The 21415-nt window shown below is 43.4% G+C and overlaps 1 protein-coding gene and 1 long non-coding RNA gene across 5 annotated transcripts; one reads left to right on the top strand and one right to left on the bottom strand.

Annotated features, from left to right (window-relative positions):
* The first annotated feature begins 22 nt into the window (after positions 1-22).
* LOC136506039 (uncharacterized) lies at positions 23-9606 on the top strand. 4 transcript variants are annotated; one of them, XM_066501165.1, is made up of 13 exons: positions 23-716; positions 798-1054; positions 1817-1928; positions 2152-2264; positions 2677-2799; positions 7737-7823; positions 7928-8008; positions 8107-8139; positions 8230-8283; positions 8594-8635; positions 8760-8826; positions 8938-9008; positions 9103-9606. In XM_066501165.1, exons 2-13 carry the CDS (start codon positions 839-841, stop codon positions 9244-9246), a joined length of 1143 nt encoding a protein of 380 aa, XP_066357262.1. In that variant the 5' UTR covers positions 23-716; positions 798-838; the 3' UTR covers positions 9247-9606. The 4 variants fall into 4 exon arrangements, with proteins under 4 accessions (XP_066357262.1, XP_066357263.1, XP_066357264.1 ...); XM_066501166.1 differs by having other exon boundaries at positions 24-514; positions 608-1054; XM_066501168.1 differs by lacking the exon at positions 23-716 and adding an exon at positions 1124-1254 and having other exon boundaries at positions 932-1054.
* Positions 9607-12008: 2402 nt separating this feature from the next.
* On the bottom strand, positions 12009-20948 carry LOC136504611 (uncharacterized). Its single transcript, XR_010770931.1, has 3 exons — positions 20887-20948; positions 12259-12410; positions 12009-12169 (listed from the first exon to the last, which is right to left on the bottom strand). It is a non-coding gene; the product is annotated as an uncharacterized lncRNA (long non-coding RNA).
* Between the last annotated feature and the right edge of the window lie 467 nt (positions 20949-21415).

The raw sequence follows: 21415 nt of genomic DNA, 5'->3' as shown, positions 1-21415 counted from the left end.
TTTCAGATGCATGTGTGTTTCATCTGTCTTCAAACGTATGTTGCAAGTGTTGCATCTGGATGTTTCAAAAGTAAATCGGGTATTGCATCTCTCTCCTCGCTTTCCGCTGCCTCGCCTCGGTGTCTCCTCCTTTCAACGTCGGCTGGGCATCCGCCACCCCCTCCTCCTCTTCTTGATGCTGGTGATGTTCGGCACAGCGCGGACCTATTTGGGTTGTTCAGCTGATGGTTTCTGGTCGGAGCTAATTTGTTACGAGAGGAAAAAGCGTAAGTTCGAGCCAACAGGGCTGAAGCGCGGAAAACGGACGTTCCGGCGCTACCACAAGCTGAGCAGCTCCGGACATGACGTAAGCATCCGTCACGGACTCACGGTGCACCAATGGAAAAAAAAAAGAAAAGAAAAACAAATAAAAATACCGCCAAGCCCCGTTCCCGGCTCCCGCCTCCCCTACGCGCCACCTCCCTGCCGTCCTCGCGTCCGGCGCCGCCTGCCTCCTCCTGCGCCTCGTCGGCTCGTCCCTTTCCTCCGCCTCCCCGGACACCGAATTTCTTCTCCGTCAGCTCTGGCGGCAGCGCCACAGCTCACCCTCCTCCTTGTAACTTGTAAGGTCCAGTCTCCGTGTACCGGCCCTCGTCGGCGGCGGGCGGTCGGAGACTGTGGCGCCCGAAGGGAGGTCACGCGCGCGAGAGGGTACAGCAAGTAAAAGTCAACTGAAGGTCCATTTGATCTCAATCCATCACCTGAATTTACTTTACTGCCTGCTCGACATGGCACTCGACCCCCTCTGTCCTTTTTAGCTCCACCTGCTACGTTCAAGGGAAGGGAAGGACATCTGGAGATGGGTTGCCTTGGAGGCGACGAGATGAGAGTTGTGATGAGGCCGTTGCTGCACCTCCTGGTAGGGATGGCGCTGTACGGGGTCGCCGAGGAGATGATCGTGCCTGCACTCGTCGACAAGGTCACCACCGCGCTCTGCCCCCTCACCCTCACTGCTACCAGCTCTGCCTCGACGCCCTGCTCTGAGGCTATCTACCTCACCGGCCTTCAGTCCTCGGTATGTATGTCTCTATACGATTTTGGTTTGTGCACTATTGTTTCCATTATAACAACTTGGTTTCTCTAGGAAAAGAAAGTGCTAACGCAACACGAGTGAAAGCGAAACACATTAAGCTGCCTTACGAATCTTGCCAAAAGCCACAAGTGATCAACAAAATGTCAAAGGAGCAATACCATATACAGATCTTACTGCAGAGCGTATGTAAATCTTGGATATATGTTAGGACTTCTTTTACAGCCGTACTTGTGGCTTTAATTGAGCACCACTGGGCCATGTTCGCTTGTCTTATCAGCCGTACTTTTTCAACGAATGAACAGTATTTTTCTCTTGAAACAAATCGGCGAATAGTACTTTTCAGTTTGTCTGGAATTTGTCTATCTTTTTTTAGGGGAATCTGTCTATCTATATCGCCTGAGTACACATCCTTCCGTACCAGTGTTCTCTTTGTAGTTAGTTACTAAAACGACCATGCATCTGTCACATAGATTGATTAAGTTGGTGAAATTATGCTATCAGAATTACGTGGTGACCATTGAGGGATGTTTCTGCTTTGGCATCAGAACAGTTGGTATAGGAAATCTGTTTGTTTCCTGAAGCATATAGTGTTTCTTTGAGCCAAGTACAATAATTCAGCTAAACAAGTAAACATTGAAACAGGATAAACAAATTCATCTGTGCTGGTTATTTGTTTTTCCTGGAAATCAAGTTTCAGTTCAACGTAATTGAGCGCATGTTTGCTCACCTTATAACTGATTGCAGGTTGGGGGCATTTTCAGGACTATAGGGCTCACTCTGATAGGTCAGCTAGCAGATGAATATGGCCGCAAGCCTATCCTCCTCCTCTCTGCCTCCACCTCCATAATACCATTTGGTAATTTTCCGATTTGTTGTCTCAGCTACTAATGTGATCCCTTCAATTTATAGGCCACACTACTAGTCACATTAGACAATGCATATGGATTCAGTTTCAATTTGACCATGGAGCACGTCTATGCCTGTTCCTTTCAGTAAAGTGTTAATTTGTCCATAGGAATTTTTTGCGTTAAACCATTTGACCATTTGATGTGGATGTTAATTGGTGTTCATGCCTGCAGCTCTGCTTGCATGGAAAAATTCAAGGACTACTGTGCATGTCTACCTTGTTATGCGTACTTTCTCATACATGATCGGCCAAGGAACCATAATATTTTTTGCAGTTACATACACGGTGAGAAATAGTTTCAACTTTTTCTCCATTGTAGAAAAAAAATGGCATGTCAGTGGTTGAACTGCTCCCGTATTGTCAAGTGAAGTCTGCTAATGCATCTTTTTTTTTCTAAGGTAAAATCATTTTTCTTTTCTTTTTACATGAACTATTGCCTTGACTGAAGTTGGTGACTAGATGGAACCTAGTTACCTTATGTTTTCAATGTCACTAATTAAGTAACTAAAAGAATAAACTACAAAAAAATCAACAATATTTGATACTTGAAAGACAATAAGATTCTTCAAGTGGCACTGTTTGTGAATAATTGAATATATCTGATACAAACAGACGGAAGTGTACCACTATACATTTGTTTCGTTGTTTGTGAATAAACATACACAATCTGACAGTCTAAAATGTTCTCGTAAATTAGGCGGATGTGGTTGAACCATCAAAGAGGGCAGCTGCCTTTGGTTTCCTGACAGGAATTTTCTCTGCTTCACACGCTTTAGGAAATATCTGTTCAAGGTTTCTTCCTGAGAGTTGGATTTTTCAGGTATCACTATTTTGAGTTATTTATGTTTAGTTGCATCGTATTGTTAATTATTTTATTCTTCTTTGCAAGTTTCAGTTTATAAGTTCAGACCATGGTTTTTCAGGTATCAGTTGTTTTGTCAGTTTTGTAAGACATAATCTGTTGCTCCCCATTTGAACTAGTCGGCTAAGCTGTCCACTCCCTGATTAGGAGTTGGAACTGGTCGGCTCAGCTGTTCAGTCCCTGCTGCTATTGCAGTAAGGGAGTAGGAATGGTTTACTTCAGCCATGTAGTGAAGAGATGGCTGAGCTAAGCCTTGTATCTTAGGAGTAGGTAGTTGGTGTACTCACCAACAACTACGTACCTGGTAGAGGTACCAAGCACCTGTATATATGCTATGCCAAGGCAATACAGCAAATCAGTTCAATTTGCCACATCCAGAAGCAGAGCTTTCGACCAGCGCTGGGCTTGTGCTCTGTGTGTGTGAGCTGTTCTTAATATCTTCTTCTACCTCTAGCCATAGTGAGTGAGTGTGATTATCTTCTTCTACCTCTAGCCATAGTGAGTGAGTGTGCTGGTAAGCTTACTGCTTACCTGTGCAGGGCAACCGAGGGACCAATAAGTGGTATCAAAGTCGTACAAGCGTCGTCGCCGGACTAACCGTTGGCAATGACGGACGGTTCAGAGATGGACGACAGCAGCGGCGCTGCTGTGGCTGCCCAGCCACGACAGGAGGTCGTCGTGCGCATGGTGCGGGAGGTCAGCGGCACCAGTTGGCCGACGCTGACTCGCACCAAGTATGGCAAGTGAGCGGTGATCATGAAGGTCAAGCTCAGAGCCCGACGGCTCTGGAATGCCATTGACAAGGGCACCGACAACGAAGAAGACGATATGTCAGCGTTGGAGGCTATCCTCGCTGCTGTGCTGGCGGAGTACAGGGAGCCGTTGGGGGCGAAGAACTCTGCTAAGGAGACATGGGAGGCCATTGTAGTGATGCGCGTCGGCTCCGACCGCGCAAAGAAGACGACGGCCCAGCTGCTGAAGCAGGAGTACGCCACCCTCAAGTTCAAGGATGGTGAGTCGGCGAAGGACTTCTCCCTCCGCCTGCAGTCGCTCATCAGCAAGCTGAGGAGCCACAGCGTCACCATCAACGAAGAAGAGGCGGTCTCCAAGTACCTCCACTCCGTACTGGTGAAGTACATCCAAATCGCTCTCTCCATAGAGACAATGTTGGACTTGTCCACCCTCACCATTGAGGATGTGATAGGTTGTCTATGGGCGGTGGACGAGCGCATGGAGCAGGCCACAGCAACAATGGACAGCGGCAAGTTGCTGATGACAGAGGAGGAGTGGGCTGCCCGGATGAAGGAGAAGAAGTCTGGGGAAGCCTCCTCCAGCCGCGGTGGCGATGGCAAGCGCCGCGGCAAGGCTTCTTCGGAGAAGAAGAAGAAGGTCGACCCCAACGTCTGTCGACGTTGCGGGAAGACAGGCCATTGGGCAAAGGAGTGCCCAAATCGCAAGCAGGAGAAGAGGCTGAGGCTCATCTGGTGTAGGCTGATGATGATGATGAGGCCACTCTCCTGATGGCTATGTTCTGTGCACTGCACGACGTTGAGGCCAGGGAGAAGGGAGAGGTGACGGCGGTGGAGGAGCATGGGAAGGCTCTGAAGGCTGTCAACCTCGACGAACCGCACGCCCAAATCCACCTCGGACGTGTGGGCGGTGAGCAAGAGCAGCAATGGTACCTGGACTCCGGCGTCAGCAACCACATGATGGGCTCCAAGGCAGCCTTCTCCGAGCTCGACGGCAACGTGACCTGCATGGTGAAGTTCGGTGACGGCTCAAGGGTGGCGATCTGAGAGCGCGGCACCATCATCTTCAGGTGCCAGAACGGCGAGCACAGCGTGCTGACGAATGTATATTACATCCTACAGCTACGTTCAAGCATCATCAGCATTGGTCAGCTAGATGAGCGTGGCTGCGAGGAACTGATCAAGGACATCGTCCTCAGGATCTGGGACCGGAAGCAGTGGCTTCTTGCTAAGGTGAAGAGGTCTCGAAACCGGCTGTACCTGCATGACTTAAAGGTAGAGCAGCCCATCTGCTTGGCTGCACGGCGCACGGAGGAGCCATGGCATGCCCGGTATGGCCATCTCAGTTTTGACGCTCTTGGTCGGCTGGAGAAGATGGTGACTAGGCTGCTTCACATCGAGGACGCCGGCGAGCTATGTGACAGCTGCCTGGCCAGGAAGCAAAGAAGGCTGCCATTCCCGAAAACGGCGAAGTACCGCATGGCTGACGCCCTCGAGCTGGTCCATGGTAACCTCTGCTGGGCGATCACGCCGGCAATGCACGATGGGCGCAAGTACTTCATTCTGCTCGTGGATGAATGTAGCCGCTACATGTGGTTGTAGCTCCTGACGAGCAAGGGCGAGGCGTCGGAGGCGATCAAGAGGTTCAAGACGCGTGTGGGAAGAAGCTACGCATGCTAAGGACGGATCACGGCAGCGAGTTCACCTCGGTGGAGTTTGCTGCGTACTGCGCGGATCAAGGGGTGATGTGTCACCACACCGCGCCGTACACGCCGTAGCAGAATGGCGTGGTGGAGCGGCGGAACCAGACGGTGGTCGGCATGGCGAGGTCGATGATGAAGGCCAAAAGCTTGTCGGCAAAGTTCTGGGGAGAGGCGGTGTTCATCCTCAATCGCGTGCCCACCAAGGCCCTGAAGTGCAAGACGTCGTTCGAGGCTTGGCATGCACGCAAGCTGAATGTATCCTTCCTCAGGACATTTGGCTGCGTCGACCATGTGAAGAACACCAAGCCTCACCTCGGCAAGCTGGAAGACAGGAGCACGCCGATGGTGCTCCTGGGCTACGAGGAGGGCACCAAGGCGTATCGGCTCTATGATCCCAAGGGAGGTAAGGTGGTGATCTCTAGGGATGTGGTGTTCGATGAGATGGCGGTCTAGGACTAGGAGGGTCTAGGCACAGGGGAAGCTAGCAGCTTGAGCAGCACCTTTGTCGTCGAACAGATAGTCATCCACGGTGGTGGAGACGCTGGAGAAGAGGTGCCGATCGGTCCAGCAGCAATGCCGAACACTCTAGAGGGGGTGCCGAGCACTTCAACAGCAGTGCCGACCACTCCAAGAGTGGTGCCGACTGCTCCAGCAGTAGATCCGACCACTCTAGGAGTGGTGCCGAGTGGACCAGCAGCAATGCCGACCACTCCGGCAGTGGTGCCGAGCGGTCCAACAGCGATGCCGACCACTCCGGCAGAACAGGGAGGCTGGGGACCACCGATCGAGTTCACCTCCCCTCCAAGCGACATTAGCAAGTTCATGGATGCCTTCCACGATGGCGAGGAGGTGTGGTTCCGTAGGCTAGACGACATCGTCGGCAATGTAGGGGCCACAGGCCTGACGAGTCGGGTGCTCGATGATCCAGAGCTGCTCCTTATTAGTGCCAAGGAGCCATCGACATTTTGCAGTGGCTAAACGCGATGACAATTGGCGACAGGCGGTGTTGGAAGAGATGAAGGCCATCGAGGACAATGGCACATGGGAGCTGGTAGATCCACCGGTGGGCTGCAAGCCAATCGGCTTGAAGTGGGTCTACAAGGTGAAGTAGGACGAGCGCGGCGCCATTCTCAAGTACAAGGCTCGGCTCATCGCCCGTGGCTTCGTGCAACGTGAGGGCATCGACTTCGAGGAAGTCTTTGCTCTGGTGGCGCGAATGGAGTCCATTCGTCTGCTATTGGCCATGGCAGCAGCGAAGGATTGGCGCGTCTACCACCTCGACGTCAAGTCTGCGTTCCTCAACGGCGAGCTCACAGAGACGGTCTTCGTCAAGCAAGCTCTAGCCTTCGCCGTCAAGGGCGCTGAGCACAAGGTGCTCAAGCTGTGCAACACGCTCTACGGGCTGCGGTAGCCCCTTGGGCGTGGAACACCAAGCTCGACGCCACCTTGGGCGAGCTTGGGTTCACTCGCTGCGCTACGGAGCACGCGCTCTACACGCGGCGACGGGGAAGAAGGAGCTCGTCTTCGACGTGTATGTGGATGACTTGATCGTCACTTGAGCGCGGCGGAGGACATTGACGACTTCAAGCGTGAGATGGCTGCTCGTTTCAAAATGAGCGATTTCGGAGCGCTCTCCTACTACCTCGGCATTGAGGTGAGACAGCAACGCTGGAACTCTATGAAGGAGAACATTAGTATAATCAAAAATAGGTAAGGCTTCTGTCAGAGTTGACTTTATAATTAAAGAAGTTGAATACTCAAGTAATTCATGAAATTTCATGTCAAATCCTATAAGAAGTTTAGATCACCCTCCTAGTTCTCATGGAATAAATATTGATAATAAACTTGTATTTGAACGATTAACAATAATAATGACTTGTCCCAGAAATATTTGCAAAGGTATTTTTCTATGTGGCGTTTTTTTAACAAAAAAGTATGTATAAAGTTTTATATGAGTTCATAAATATCTATCATGAAAGTTCTGTCAGAGTTTAAGTGAAACTTCTTCCTTCATTCAATCATTCATGAAGGGACTACAGGAACGAGAAGCAGACTTACTGATTCCATTAAGAATAAGGCAGTACTTATTTATCTATTCATGCTCGGAAACTTTACAATGACAATCAATTAGTTTTCAAGTCAGCCGGTGGTTTGCATCTGCTAATGCAATTTTTGTTAAACTTCCTTGTTTTATTGTGTTTATAGTGAAACACTTAGGCGAATCTCAGTCATTTCTTTCTTCTATGAATTGGGAATGATGGGCATCAGTGATGTCCTTCTGGTAATTATTTTCTTGCTTTCTACTTCATGACAGTGTTCTGTTTTGTTCTGTACTTTTGAGGGTCACATCCCCTCCTCTTAATGAAACACGTGCATAGTACGTTCTCTAAAAAGCTTCACGACAGTGTTTAAAAGAATTGTGCACTTGATTTCATTTTTTCAGTACTACCTGAAGTCAGTATTTGGCTTTGACAAGGATCAGTTCTCAGAAATTCTAATGGTGGTAGATATTGGTTCGATCTTTTCCCAGGTGAAAATTTTAGTTTTAACTAGTACCCCGTTGGCCACCATAATTTTTAATGGCTTAGTATCATTTGTTAGATTTGCAGCTTCGATACTGTTTCTAAATTGCAGATTTTGGTCCTCCCTCTTCTTAGCCGCATAATTGATGGAAAAGGAGTATTATGCATTTCAATACTCACATCAATTGCCTATGTGAGTTATTGCTCCGGGATCCTTTGCTATGTTTTCAATCTAAGGTATACTATTGCAAAATTCAGTTTATCGATTTCTGTGGAAAAATTGTTCTGCAGGCTTTTCTTTATGGTGTTGCATGGGCTTGGTGGGTATGTATTTGAGCTTGGAGATGCATTGTGATGGGTTTATGTGGTACAATTGCAAAAATTTGTTTTGTGTAACTTGCATCTGTTTTGCAGGTGCCTTACATTTGCTCTACGCTGGGTGTCATCTGTGTTCTGGCCAAACCAGCTGTAAGTCAATCTTGTATTTTGGTTGAGTTGTGGTATGGAACAAAAAATTCGTGGTTACAATTTCACAGAAGGATGTTCTATGACTAAAACTGTCTCAGTATCAAATTCGTCAGTTACATATTCAGTGTGTTCCAATGCTATTTGTGCATGCATGTGGAAAATATGCAAATCTACAGAGTTTCATGGTTAAAAATTATCTGAAGGAAGGAACTGGCTGAAACTTTTGCAGCACCAATTCATGCATCATATCCTCTCTGCATTCAAGTGATACTTGTACACTTACTTGCGTCATAAATATGCATATCTGCAGACCTATGCAATAATTTCTGGGGAAGCACTTTCAACTGACCAGGTACCCATACAGACGCTACCTGTCTTTGTTTTGTTTTGGTAATTGAAGAATGAAACCTTTTAGCCTAATCTTCTGTCTTACTGGCATAGTATTGTTTTTTAAAAAAAAACAAACAAATTCACAGGGAAAGGCACAAGGGTTCGTCGGAACCATGCAATCCATGGCACCTCTATACATGAGCCCACTGACTTGTTAGCACTATTTTACAAATTCATAATTCCTAATCCTATGGACTGACTCTACACGCTCCATTCTATATTGAGTGTATTCGGGTCTTATCCTTTTCCATGCCTGTCTTTCAGCTTACTTCATTTCACCCGAAGCCCCCTTCAACTGCAGAGGATTCAGTTTCCTTATGGCTGGTTTCTTCTTGGTTAGAACCTTTTCTCCTCTGCAGTATGGTTAATATGGCTTTACAACTGGATATCTAAACATGGGAGCTTTTCTAATGCTAAATACATTTACAGGCAATCTCCTTATGCTTCGCTTGGACGCTTACTCCAGAAAGAGAGGACAAATGCTCCGAAATTGCTGTTTCAGGCCAGCCTGATGAGGAGGCAGAGCAAGCACCTCTTCTGGCTAATCGTACTGCTAACACCATCTGCTGCTAATCAGATAAAAAGCAAGAAAGTATTTGCTTGCACCATCTGCTAATCGTACTGCTAACACCAATTTAGAACTGATATATCCAAGCTAGTGTACATACAAAAAAAAGCCAGCTGAAAACCTGCAGTGCGTCACTAGTGTTTCTGCACACAAATTTAGCTGCAGAACAGTACCGGCAAGTTTAGTGCATGTTGGTGGTAGTATGGCAGCATCTGCAATTCTGGTTGCAGTTGCAACGGTGCAGCATAGCTAGCGATGGTAAAAGTGATAGCTTCTTTTCATCTTACATGTAACCATCAGGAGCTCATGTAACACTAAGCCGTGCTTGATAATGCGTGTACCTTGTCAGATGATGCTAATTTTGGAATTCCTGTGAGACAATTTCATCAGTTTACTACATGTCTCTCCTTATATACGAGTTGAATAGTCGTAAGGCAAAAGGAGAATTCAGTTAGCAATCTTTTTTATTTTTTTGAAGTTGTATATGCAAAGCGAAGGCCTTAGACGTGCTGGAAAGAGAATCAGTTTCCTGTTTCCAAATATTTTAATGCGTGTAATGGTCTATCCTCACTGAAGTCTACATTTCCATTTCTGCCTTTTCAGCATCAGTTTTAGGCTGTCCGTGTTCCAGACCTTCTTCAGCCATGCTTATCAGTCATGATACAGTATTTTTTCACACTGTTCGCTTGATCGTATCAGCCATGATATAGTATTTTTTTCTCACAATAAAACAGCATCAGCCGGCTTTTAAGCCACAGAAACAATCAAGCGAACATGGTACTTATGTCACATGCATTAGCAGTAAACAGATCTCATTTCTCAACTGATAATTTACAAGTTGCATTGCATTGGTAGCAAGTGAAAAACTGATATCTATCTGGTCAGAAAATGCGGCGGCCGATGAGACATGTGCTCAGTTTAATACAGGAGCTACGTAGTCCTGTTCCTGTCTGCACTTTGCTGCGTCAGGACCAACTGAGTCATCATCACTTACGTGGCGTTCATGTTTGCATGCATTAGCATCACTAAATTGTGTGTTTATAACTGGCATCTTGTTCCGACACGATGAATCACTGATGGAATCAGAGCGACACGCAGTCTCGGCACGCAGCACGTCGCTAGCTAATTGACACTTGTGTTTCGGATACTCCCGCTTAGCAACATGTCAGAGACTTGCAACGTGCACAGTGTGATCATCTTGGTATATACTATTGCTAGCGTGGCAAGAACCCACAAAGAAGAACTAATAAAGTATCAAAGCAGTTGCAACACAAGAACATAACCAGTTAAAGTGACATGATTATTGATTACAGTTTGCAGCATGGCATGCATACGTGCGAGGTTGCCTTATTAACATGCAAAGTACATATTTGCGTCCGTAACTTGGTCAGCCATTTGAGGGAAGATGGTAGCTCCTCTAACAGTGTTACTGTGATCTGGTAGTGGTTAGTTTGGTTGGCTATTTGTTCACAGCTCTTTTTTCAGAGTTTTTGTTCAACTTTAATTTTGAAGGCCACCACTACTACAGGATGGACTTGTTGTCCCGGGCGATAACGGCCTTTAGTCCCGGTTACCGCGCCGGGACAACGATCCCAAAACTAAAAGTAGAACCTTCAGTCCCGGGTCATCGAGCCGGGACTAAAGGCCCTCCAGCCGAGCAAACGTGGCCGCACCCTTTAGTCCCGGTTGGTAACCCCAACCGGGACTAAAGATTCATTTTCTTTTTCTTTTTTTTTTGTTTAATTTGTTTTCAGTTCAGTTACACATATTTGTTTAATATATAATATGTTTTTATGTACATATTCTACGCTGCTAATATAAATACACACGCATATAATTACATCTAATTCTCATCTCGAGCATTATTATATTCGAATAAAGTATAAAACTATATATATTATAGATATATATATATGTATATATACAATACTTTCATAATCTTGTTCTCGAAAATAACGATATTAATAAACATTTAATTTACATCATTTATTCCTTAGGATCAAAGTAGAACTCGCCGTTGGGATTTAGCACTTTTTCTAGAAGAAATCCTACTATTGACTCTTGAACTGCTTTCAGATGGTCTTTTTGCATGACCCTTTGTTTCAACCATTCAGTCTTGCATTTGAAATAAAAGAAAAAGTATTAATACATATATATATATTCATTTAAAAATAAATAAAAAATTGATATATACGTACTCTGAGGACATCTTCAGTAGTTCTTCTTATGTGTGCAGTGATAAATTCACAAACGTAGTATCCACACAAGTTATTACCTGGTTGCTGCCGTAAACACCACTGTACGAGAAGAAGATTATTATCATCATCTCACACGTAAATTGAAGTACGATATAGTAATTAAACACGTGGGGAAGTATATATAGTACAACTTACTGGTATTTCAACTACATTAAGTGGTGCCTTGCAATCCTTACGGTGTTGCCGAATAAACTCTTTCCAAACCCTGTGCGACCAATAATGTATGATCGTTAATAAATTATGGCAAAGTCTATTCAATAATAGTTGTGCGCGAGAGATCGAAATTACCCCTGGATAATGTCTATCATATCTTGGTATAGTGCCCGCTCTTTTCTCAACGAGTCCAAGATTACTAACCGACTTGAGTTTAACTCAATGACAATGAGTATCCAGTGAAACTTGCATTGGTTTATACACACACGTACATGCATATAAGTTGTATTGATATTACATAAAATGTGTAGACTACATTATTATTAACACTTACTCAAAGTTGTACGGGAAAAGTATTGTTGTCTTGTCGTGCTGCTTCACGAAGAACCTCATGATATTCTTCTGTGCTTCAGATACCCACCGCTCCTTGACAATAATATCGGTTTTGAATACGATATAAGGATCAATGAAGCCAACACTGGTGTCTTGTATTCTTTGGAGCTCTGACATCTGGAATCTGTATATAAATATAAGTTACATGTGAGGATAATTATATACACGTACGCATGGAAGTGAGTTTATTAAATAAAAGTAAGAATCACTTACAAACAAAAGGAGCTAATGATTGATTTGTCTAGAGCGTCCATGTGGTATAGTGGATGCAATTCTTCGAAACTAATATGTAAGATGTCATCGCCATGGAAGTAATGATGGTCTCTAAATCTGACAAAGATCCACTCCTCACCCCTGCCACACGCCTACATGTACCACTTGTTGAGCAAGTACATTTGCGTACCCATTTCATTCAGAGCCACAGGGTTGTACAGACTTTTGCCAAATTTATAAGTCTTCCAGGTATCAACTTCCAGGTTCTGGATTGGAGCTTTGCCCGTCAATTGATCCAAGGTTAAACCAATTAGTTCAAAAAAAGCATTAAGGTCTTAAACCGACATTTCTCCAGAGTTGTCTGGTCGATAGACTTCTATGTCGGAACCATATTCATTAGCAACAACAAGATTTTGCATTGGTTGCTTCTATTGTCCGAGCTGTGGGACATCCTTCCCTGATGCTCTTTTCCTTTTCTTATGTGCATCATGTGACTTCACGAGGGAGCGGTCATAGTCTGATAGTGGCGGAGGCTTACGAACTTCAAGCATCTTTTTCTTGTGAGCTTCGACCTTCTGCCTCAGCAGATCTCGTGGTATGTAAAAGTACGGCTTCTCCTTAAGCTTCGCTTGTCTCTGCTTTTGGATATCCATAAAAAAATCTTTCACTTTTTTGTCTTCTTCAGCTGCTATTTGCTCATCAGTCTTTTCAGGAAGTATTTCTTGAGAAATAACTCTTTTTTTCGGGGTCTTCTTTGCCACCGGGACCTTAGACGTCTCTGTAGTGCGTCGCTGTGGAAGGGGTGGGGGCGGTGTTGGAGACCGGCGTGGAGGCGATGAGGCCGGTGTTGGAGTCCGGCGTGGAGGCGTTGGAGATTGTTGTGGAGGCGGTGGGGCCAGTGTAGGAGTTGGAGATCGTTGTGGAGGCGATGGGGCCAGTGTAGGAGTTGGAGATCGCCGTGGGGATGAAGTCGTCTCGCCCCCCGCGACGCTGTGATGAGATGGGGAATGAATGATTGGGCTAGGCTAGGGGGAGACCCTGCTACAAAAACAAGTTGTGGGTCAATTATTTTTGAAGCCAATATAAAATTAATGAAAAATAATATTTCATTCACTTTCATTCGTACCTAGGGTGAGGTAGGGGAAGCGGTGGCGCCCCAGGAATGATGATGAAGCGTTTGCGCCATTGAATAAATGTCTTCTCTGCTTCTCCTAGTGTCTTCTCCCCATCACCGCCTTCAATGTCAAGAGGAACATTGTTGTAACCTTTGAGCACTCTATCAACCGAGACGCTAGCATATCCAGGTTGAATAACTGACCCATGGATTCTTGGTGTCTTCATTCGGTCTATTGGAGATACAACCCCGACAGCCACCATGATTGATGCATTATTACCATCTGGAATGTGCAGCTCACATGTTGTTAGAGGCTCGGTAATGTCATCAACAGGGAAGCGCAACCCAGCGTCATCTTGAATAACTGGCAGCTCTGTGGAAGCACAACTGCTTTTCATCTGACCAACGGGGCTAATGGTGACTCCCGGCGTTGATTGCGATTGCATTTGACTCATTGCTAGCTGCACTTGCCTCTTGATCTCCTCCTGCATTCTTGCCTCAAGAGATTTTTCTCGTTCACGTGATTCAAGCAATGCTTGTCGTGACTCATTAACAAATTGCTCCAATACATGGATTCGGTCTGCCTCCTCATCCTTCTTTCTCTGGCGGCTTCTATAGGTATCCTTGTCTGCTGGGAATGCTTGTAGCCACGGAACCGCCCCATAGCCTCTTGTTCGACCACCGTGTTCGGGATTCTCTAAGGCATATGTCAATTCATCCTTCTCTCTGTTGGGCTTGAAAACACCACTATCAGCTTCTTCCCTAGCACGAGCTAGTCTCTGTGTTGCTCTCTCAATTTTTTGGCTGAAAATTAGCTTGCCAGTGTATGGGTCTAGGCTTCCCCCATGAGCGTAGAACCAATTCTTCGCGCGTTGAGGCCAGATCTTCTCTATTGTTTTAGGTATGATTCCCTTGGCAGTAATCTCTACTTCTAGGTTCTGCCACTTGGGAATAGCACTTCTATAACCACCTGATCCCATGCGATGATGGTATTGCTTCTGTCAGGCATTCTGCTGATTCCTCATCACACGTTCCTCACTCTCTTGAGATGTCTTGTATTGTATGAAGTCATCCCAATGGGACTCCAACTTGACAAACGCCTTAGCATTGAAATCCGGTGTTTCATTCTTCAAGATAAACTTTTTATACAATGTCTTCTTCCAACTCTGGAACAATGTTGCCCATCTTCTTCATTGTCCAATCCCTCACTAGCTCCTTCAAAGCATCATCTGCTTGTAATGTGAAATGCTGAGTGATATCTCTCCAAGCTAGGTTCTTGTCACGATCAGATACAAAACTAACATTAGGAGCGGATATCTTCTGCTTCCATTCACGAGCACTAACTGGGATCCTATCCCTTACAATGAACCCACATTGATTGATATATGTCTGAGCATGTGGTCCCAATGGTTTGCCGGTGTCGGTGTCGAATTCTGATATTATGAAATGGCCCTCTAATGGCTTTTTTGGCTCTCGGACTTTCCTACTCTTGTCGGTGGTTGATGTAGATCCAAAGACCAACTACATGAGTAGAAACACAACGATTAACAACAAATATACGTACGCATGCATCTATAAGAGATGATAGATAATTGAATATACCTCGCCTGTATTTTCTTGCGCGACAATTTGTTGATCTTCAACCACCGGGATATTCAGGATATCCTCATAATCAGTAAAGTACTAACTCGTGTCATCTACATCCGTATTGGTGCCGGCGTTGATAATATCCGCCATTATGTCAATCATTCAAGTTATCATCCGGAGCAGCCATTTGTATCTTCAAGATAACACACAGATAGAATTACTATGGCACATAACATAAGTACATGTGATAACACATATAGAATTACTAAATCCAATTAAATATAATAACACATAATATTTCATAAGGATAAACAATAACAAGGTATATGCTTTGGAATCGAATCAAAAACACTTTCAATCCAAAAACATGGAAATAAGTACATGTATATATACACATAGAATGATACAATTTTCTCTCTCTCTCTCAACACATAGAAATAAGTGCATATGTATATAGAGAGATAGAATATAATTACTAAATCCAATTAAATAAAATAACACACATATATCTAGATAGAATTAATTACTAAATCTAATTAAACCTATCATATATACATAGATAGAATTACTAAATCAAAATTAAATCCAACACATATATAGAGAGAGATAGAATAATAATTACTAAATATATCAAAAACTATAATAAAAAACTATCTAAAAAACTATCTAAATAAAGTACTAATTAAATTTTAATACATTTAAATCTAATTAACATATATCAAAAACTATCTAAAAAACTAACTAAAAACTAAGAATAAACTACTAATAAATTTTAATACATTTTAATCTAACATATATATCAAAAACTATCTAAAAAAACTATCTAAAAAATATGGCCGAGCTAGCTAGCAGGCTAGGGGCGGATGGCGGGCGTGCTGGCCGACCACAGGGTCGAGCTGAGTACCTCGCGCGAGGACGACGTACGGCGGAGACGAGCTCGACGGTCGCCGGGCGGGGCTCGACGACGAGGCCGTGCGGGGGTAGACGACGACAACGGCGCGGCAGAGCTCGACGCGGCCGGGCGCGGCAGAGACGAGATCGACGTGTAGATCGAAAAGTAGAAGCTGAACAGAGGAACCATTCGATATATATAGGCCGGGACCCTTTAGTCCCGACTGATAACACCAACCGGGACTAAAGCTCCTTTAGTCCCGGCTGGTAAGCCGAACCGGGACTAAAGATCCAACCCTTTAGTCCCGGCTCGGCTTACCAGCCGGACCTAAAGGAGCTTTAGTCCCGGTTGGTGTTACCAGCCGGGACTAAAGGTATTTTTAGGCGGGTAATTCCGCCCACCCTTTAGTCCCGGTTCCTGGCCTGGGCCGGGACTGAAGGCCTGAAAATTTTGGCAGCCCGCCAGAGTAATTGGAAAGGCCTGGGATTTTGATTTTGTTCTCCTTGTTTAATACTAATTAATTCTATAGCAACTTCAATACTTTGCAATATTTATTTTAAAAAATACTATTGATTAACTAATTATTTATTGTAAATAGGAAAATTTTGTAACCTAAAATTTTTAATTTCTTTTATGAATATAGAATATAAATGTTACTAATACTAAGTATTTTGTTAATGCAAAAATATATTTGTAACTTAAAATTAATAAAACTAATATTATTCGATAGGAAATTTATTATCACATTATTGTAACGTCAATGTTTCAATTTTTTCTCGGTTTTTTGACCAAAATGACAGGAAATTTTTGTTGAACCTATAAAAATAAAGAAAATATAGTATTTTTGTTCTACAACTTTTTCAAATAAAAAAATGGCTTATATAAGGATTGTAGATCTTGATGAGTTGAACAAGCTTAATATTCAAAACTTTTCAATTTGAGACAATCTAGGGTTCCGAAAACTAGTTTGTATGCGTCGAAATTTAAAAATCATAAATTTGAACCGTCTAAACTTTCTCAAATGGAAAGTTGACCAAAACAAAAATTGTATACCTTGATGAGCTGAACAAACTTGGTATTCAAAACTTTTCAATTTGAGACAATCTAGGGTTCCGAAAACTAGTTTGTAGGCGTCAAAATTTAAAAATCACAAATTTGAACCGTCCAAACTATCTCAAATGGAAAGTTGACCAAAACAACAATTGTAGATATTGATGAGTTTAACAAACTTGGTATTCAAAACTTTTCAATTTGAAATCATTTAGAGTCCATAATACTAGAGTCAAAGTGTTGTTTTTTCATTTGACCAAATTTGACTTGGTCAAACTTGCTCAAATGAGACAATAAATGACCTCAGATGAAAAAACTCTGAATACCAAGTTTGATCATCTCAGCAAGATCTACAATTGTTACATAGCTCATTTTCCCATTTGAGAAAGTTTTATCAAACACTAGTCATTGATCATTTTCCCAGAAAGAACTATGTGGCGCTTTGGCTCATTGATCATTGAGTTGATGTCTTCGTTTTTTCCTCTCTTTGATTTTGTAGACATGTCTTTCACATAGAACATCTGACTCACATCGGCAGCAAGGACGAATGGTTCATCTTTGTAGCCAATATTGTTGAGGTCCACTGTTATCATTCCATACTCTTTGTCGACTGTTACCCCTCCTCCGGTCAGCTTCACCCATTGGCACTAGAACAAAGGGACTTTAAAATTAGGTGCATAGTCTAGTTCTCATATCTCTTCTATGCGGCCATAATATGTTTGTATATTCCCATTTGGATCTGTGCCATCTATGCGAACACCACTATTTTGATTGGTGCTCCTTTTATCTTGGGCAACTGTGTAAAATGTATTCCCATTTATCTCGTACCCTTGGTACGTGAGGATATGCCACGATGGTTGCCTAGCTAACAAATACAGTTGCTCATCAATATTGTCATCGCCTTGACATTCTTTTCGCAACCAACCACTGAAACTTTCCATATGCTGACGCCTAATCCAAGCTTTAGTCTTCCCTGGAAACTTGGATCATAAGAACTCCTTAGCATCTTTGGGAACAGATTCACTACCTTGTCCCTTTCCAAATATTACTTTCACATCCTTGACCATTGCGAGTACATCTTCCTTGGTTCAGTTATGAGGCTTCTTCTGGTGGTCTAGCTTACCTTTAAAATGCTTACCTTTCTTTCTTACTTGGTGATTCAAAGGAAGGAATCGACGATAGCCAAGGTACACGACCTTTCGACATCTTTTCAAATATATACTGTCAAGGTCATCAAAACAATGTGTGCATGCATTATATCCTTTGTTTGTCTGACCTGAAAGATTACTTAAAGCAAGCCAATCATTGATTGTTACGAACAACATTGCTCGTCGGTCAAAGTGTTCTTGTTTGTACTCATCCCAGACACGTACACCTGGTTTGTTCCATAAAACTAGAAGTTCTTCAACTAATGGCTTCAGATAGACATCAATGTCGTTGCCAGGTTGCCTCGGACCTTGGATGAGGATCGGCATCATAATGAACTTCCGCTTTATGCATAACCATGGAGGAAGGTTGTAGATACATAGAGTAACTGCCAAGTGCTATGACTAGTGCTCTGCTCCCCAAAAGGATTCATACCATCTATACTTAAGGCGAACCTTAAGTTTCTAGCCTTATTTGCAAACTCTGGAAATTCCCTGTCTATCGCTCTCCACTGGGACCCATCAGCTGGGTGTCTCGGCATATTGTCTACCTTACGGTATTCTTTATGCCACCGCAATAACTTTGCATGGTCTTTATTTCTGAACAAACGTTTTAAGCGTGGTATTATAGGAGCATACCACATAACCTTAGTAGGGATTTTCTTTCTAAGACGTTGTTCACCCTCGACGTCACTAGGATCATCGCGCCTGATCTTATACCGCGCTGCTTTACATACCGGGCATTTATCCAAATTCTCATATTCATTGCCATGGTAGAGGATGCAGTCATTAGGACATGCATGTATCTTCTGGATTTTTAATTCCAAAGGGCAGACAATCTTTTTTGCTTCGTACGTAGTGGTGGGCAATTCATTTGGCTTCGGAAGCATCTTCTTTATGAGGTTCAATAAATTCCCAAATGCCTTGTCGGATACACCATTCTTTGCCTTCCACTGTAGCAATTCCAGTGTTGTACCCAACTTTTTTTGCCCCTCTTCGGTCGTCGTTTATAGCAACTTCCTATGATCCTCAAGCATGCGCTCGAACTTAACTTTCTCTTTTTTACTTTCGCATTCTTGTTGTGCATCATGAATGGCATCGCCAAGAGCATCACCAAGATCATCTTCTGCCACTACCTCTTCTTCATCTCCTACCATTGTAGTATCATCAAAGGCACCATACTGAGCAATAATGTCATCAATGTCTAAATCTTCTCCTTCACCTTCTTCCATCATGACCCCACTTTCTCCATGCTTAGTCCAACATATATAGTTTGACATGAAACCTGACTTAAGCAAATGTGAATGAAGACTCATTGAGCTTGAATATTTCTTTAAATTCTTACATATGGCACATGGACAGCACATGAAACCATCCCGCTTATTTGTCTCGGCCACACCTAAGAAATAGTGCACACCCTCAATAAAGTCTTGGGAGCGACGATCGGTATTGTACATCCAATGGCGTGACATAATCTGCATTACACGACAAATTATGAAAACCTTAAACATAATTAAGTATTTTATTACACAACATAGATGACACACACACGGTTGATTAATTAACTAAGCCTGGCTACAACGTAAGCAATCCCAACTATCACTAAACAAACTAAAACTACAATGCACTTCAGTAACATAATTATTTCGTGACCGTACGCAACTAAAACAGACAAATCATTCGTCTGTTGAATATTAATAAGCTTCTCCTGCTGGCTCACTACCTCATCATCAGCAGCCGCTACCTCAAGCGCACCCGAATTCTGCACGTATGTAGCATAATCTTCCTCCCAGTACCAACCATCGCATCCATTGTCCTCCCACTGAAATTAAAGCCAAAAAATATTTAGTCAAAAATATTCAAAAAAAGCAGGTTAATTAGCCATAATAATCAAATACGTAAGAAACTCACATCGCGATCCGGGCACTTGTAGAAAACACGACCCTTGTTGGGTCCCTGTCTCTTGACTCGGTACTCCATCACAATCTTCTGCTTACATTTGCCGTAGATAATGAGAGGGAGTTCTGGTCTTAGTCGTTTCGCAACCGAACGAGAGGCCGAGGATCCGGTACTAGTTGTCATCTACTTTCTATACTTATTTTTGCAAACTAGTATAAATTTCATATTTTCTAAAATAATATATTTAAACAAAACTAAAATTATTTATTTATCTAACTAAACCATAAAATATGTACTATGTATAATAGTAAAATACCAAACTATCAAGTGATTTTACTATTGTAAATCATCATGTGATTTTGAGCTAAAAATGACATAGAAATCACATAGCTCAAAAACATGTTTCAATAAATAACCATCCGTACTAGTTGAATTTGCTTACGTGATCATCTCGGCGAGCATTTCTCCACCGGACGTCACCATACTTAGCCAAGGAAGAGCTCCAATTCTACGAGGAAGGGAACACGGTCTTCCACGACTGTTGCCACTCTCCCTCGTAGAATCAAAGCTCCTCCTTGACGTCCGTTACCGCTCGACAGAGAACATGCTCGCCGAGATGAACACGGTCCGCAAGTTCAACTAGTACGGATTTTCTATAATTTTCTAACTATTTTCTAAGTTTTTCATTTCATGGAAAATTTAATTCTAAAAAATAAAAGGCATCATTTCATGGTGCGTGCTCCAGCGAGGACGAGCGAGGCGTGATTTTGATGAACTAATTTAACTTTTGTTTATCCAAACATATATGCAAATCATCATATGATTTTGAGCTAAAAATGACATAAAATCATAATAAAGTCCAACATATAAAGTTACACATGCATCTACATCGCAAAATGAGATAAGCTACTGATAAAACATAAGAGGATTAAGTTTGTTACCTCCAAAATCGAAGAGCAACACCAATGGAGGGGGAGAGAGCAAGAACAACAGCAAGCTGAAGAACACAGGCAGTGAGTTTGAATGGAATGACTCGGGCTCGGGGGGGAAGAAATGAGCTGGTCTATAGGCCGGAATAATTAGTCCCAGTTAGGGGGTCAAACCGGGACTAAAGATTAATCTTTATTCCCAGGGCATCACCCAAACCGGGACTAAAAGCTTTAATCCCGGCTGGTATTACCAACCGGGACTAAAGGTTTATCTTTAATCCCGGTTGGTAATACCAGCCGAGACTAAAGATCCCTGCCCCGCGGACGACCGTTGGGCAGGAACCTTTAGTCCCGGTAAGGAACCTTTAGTCCCGGGGGCAAAAAATGCCAAGGCTAATGTCGAATTGGGACATCGTTCTAAAGTCTGTTCTCTAGTAGTGCACGGAAGCTAAGCCACATGTCTATTATCTTTATATTATAGTATTTACTAAGACATAAGCCACTGCATTCGCTTTAATAAGAGCTAAAAGTCAACCCCTCT

This window comes from Miscanthus floridulus, chromosome 14, assembly GCF_019320115.1.
Source record: "Miscanthus floridulus cultivar M001 chromosome 14, ASM1932011v1, whole genome shotgun sequence".
Lineage (NCBI taxonomy): Eukaryota > Viridiplantae > Streptophyta > Magnoliopsida > Poales > Poaceae > Miscanthus > Miscanthus floridulus.
This window is presented reverse-complemented; position numbering and strand designations above follow the sequence as displayed.

Coding starts and splice junctions, on each gene's coding strand:
- LOC136506039 (XM_066501165.1), top strand. CDS start 839: ATGGGTTGCCTTGGAGGCGACGAGATGAGAGTTGTGATGAGGCCGTTG. Junction 1,055..1,816: donor TCACCGGCCTTCAGTCCTCG/GTATGTATGTCT, acceptor AACTGATTGCAG/GTTGGGGGCATTTTCAGGAC. Junction 8,009..8,106: donor TACTCACATCAATTGCCTAT/GTGAGTTATTGC, acceptor ATTGTTCTGCAG/GCTTTTCTTTATGGTGTTGC.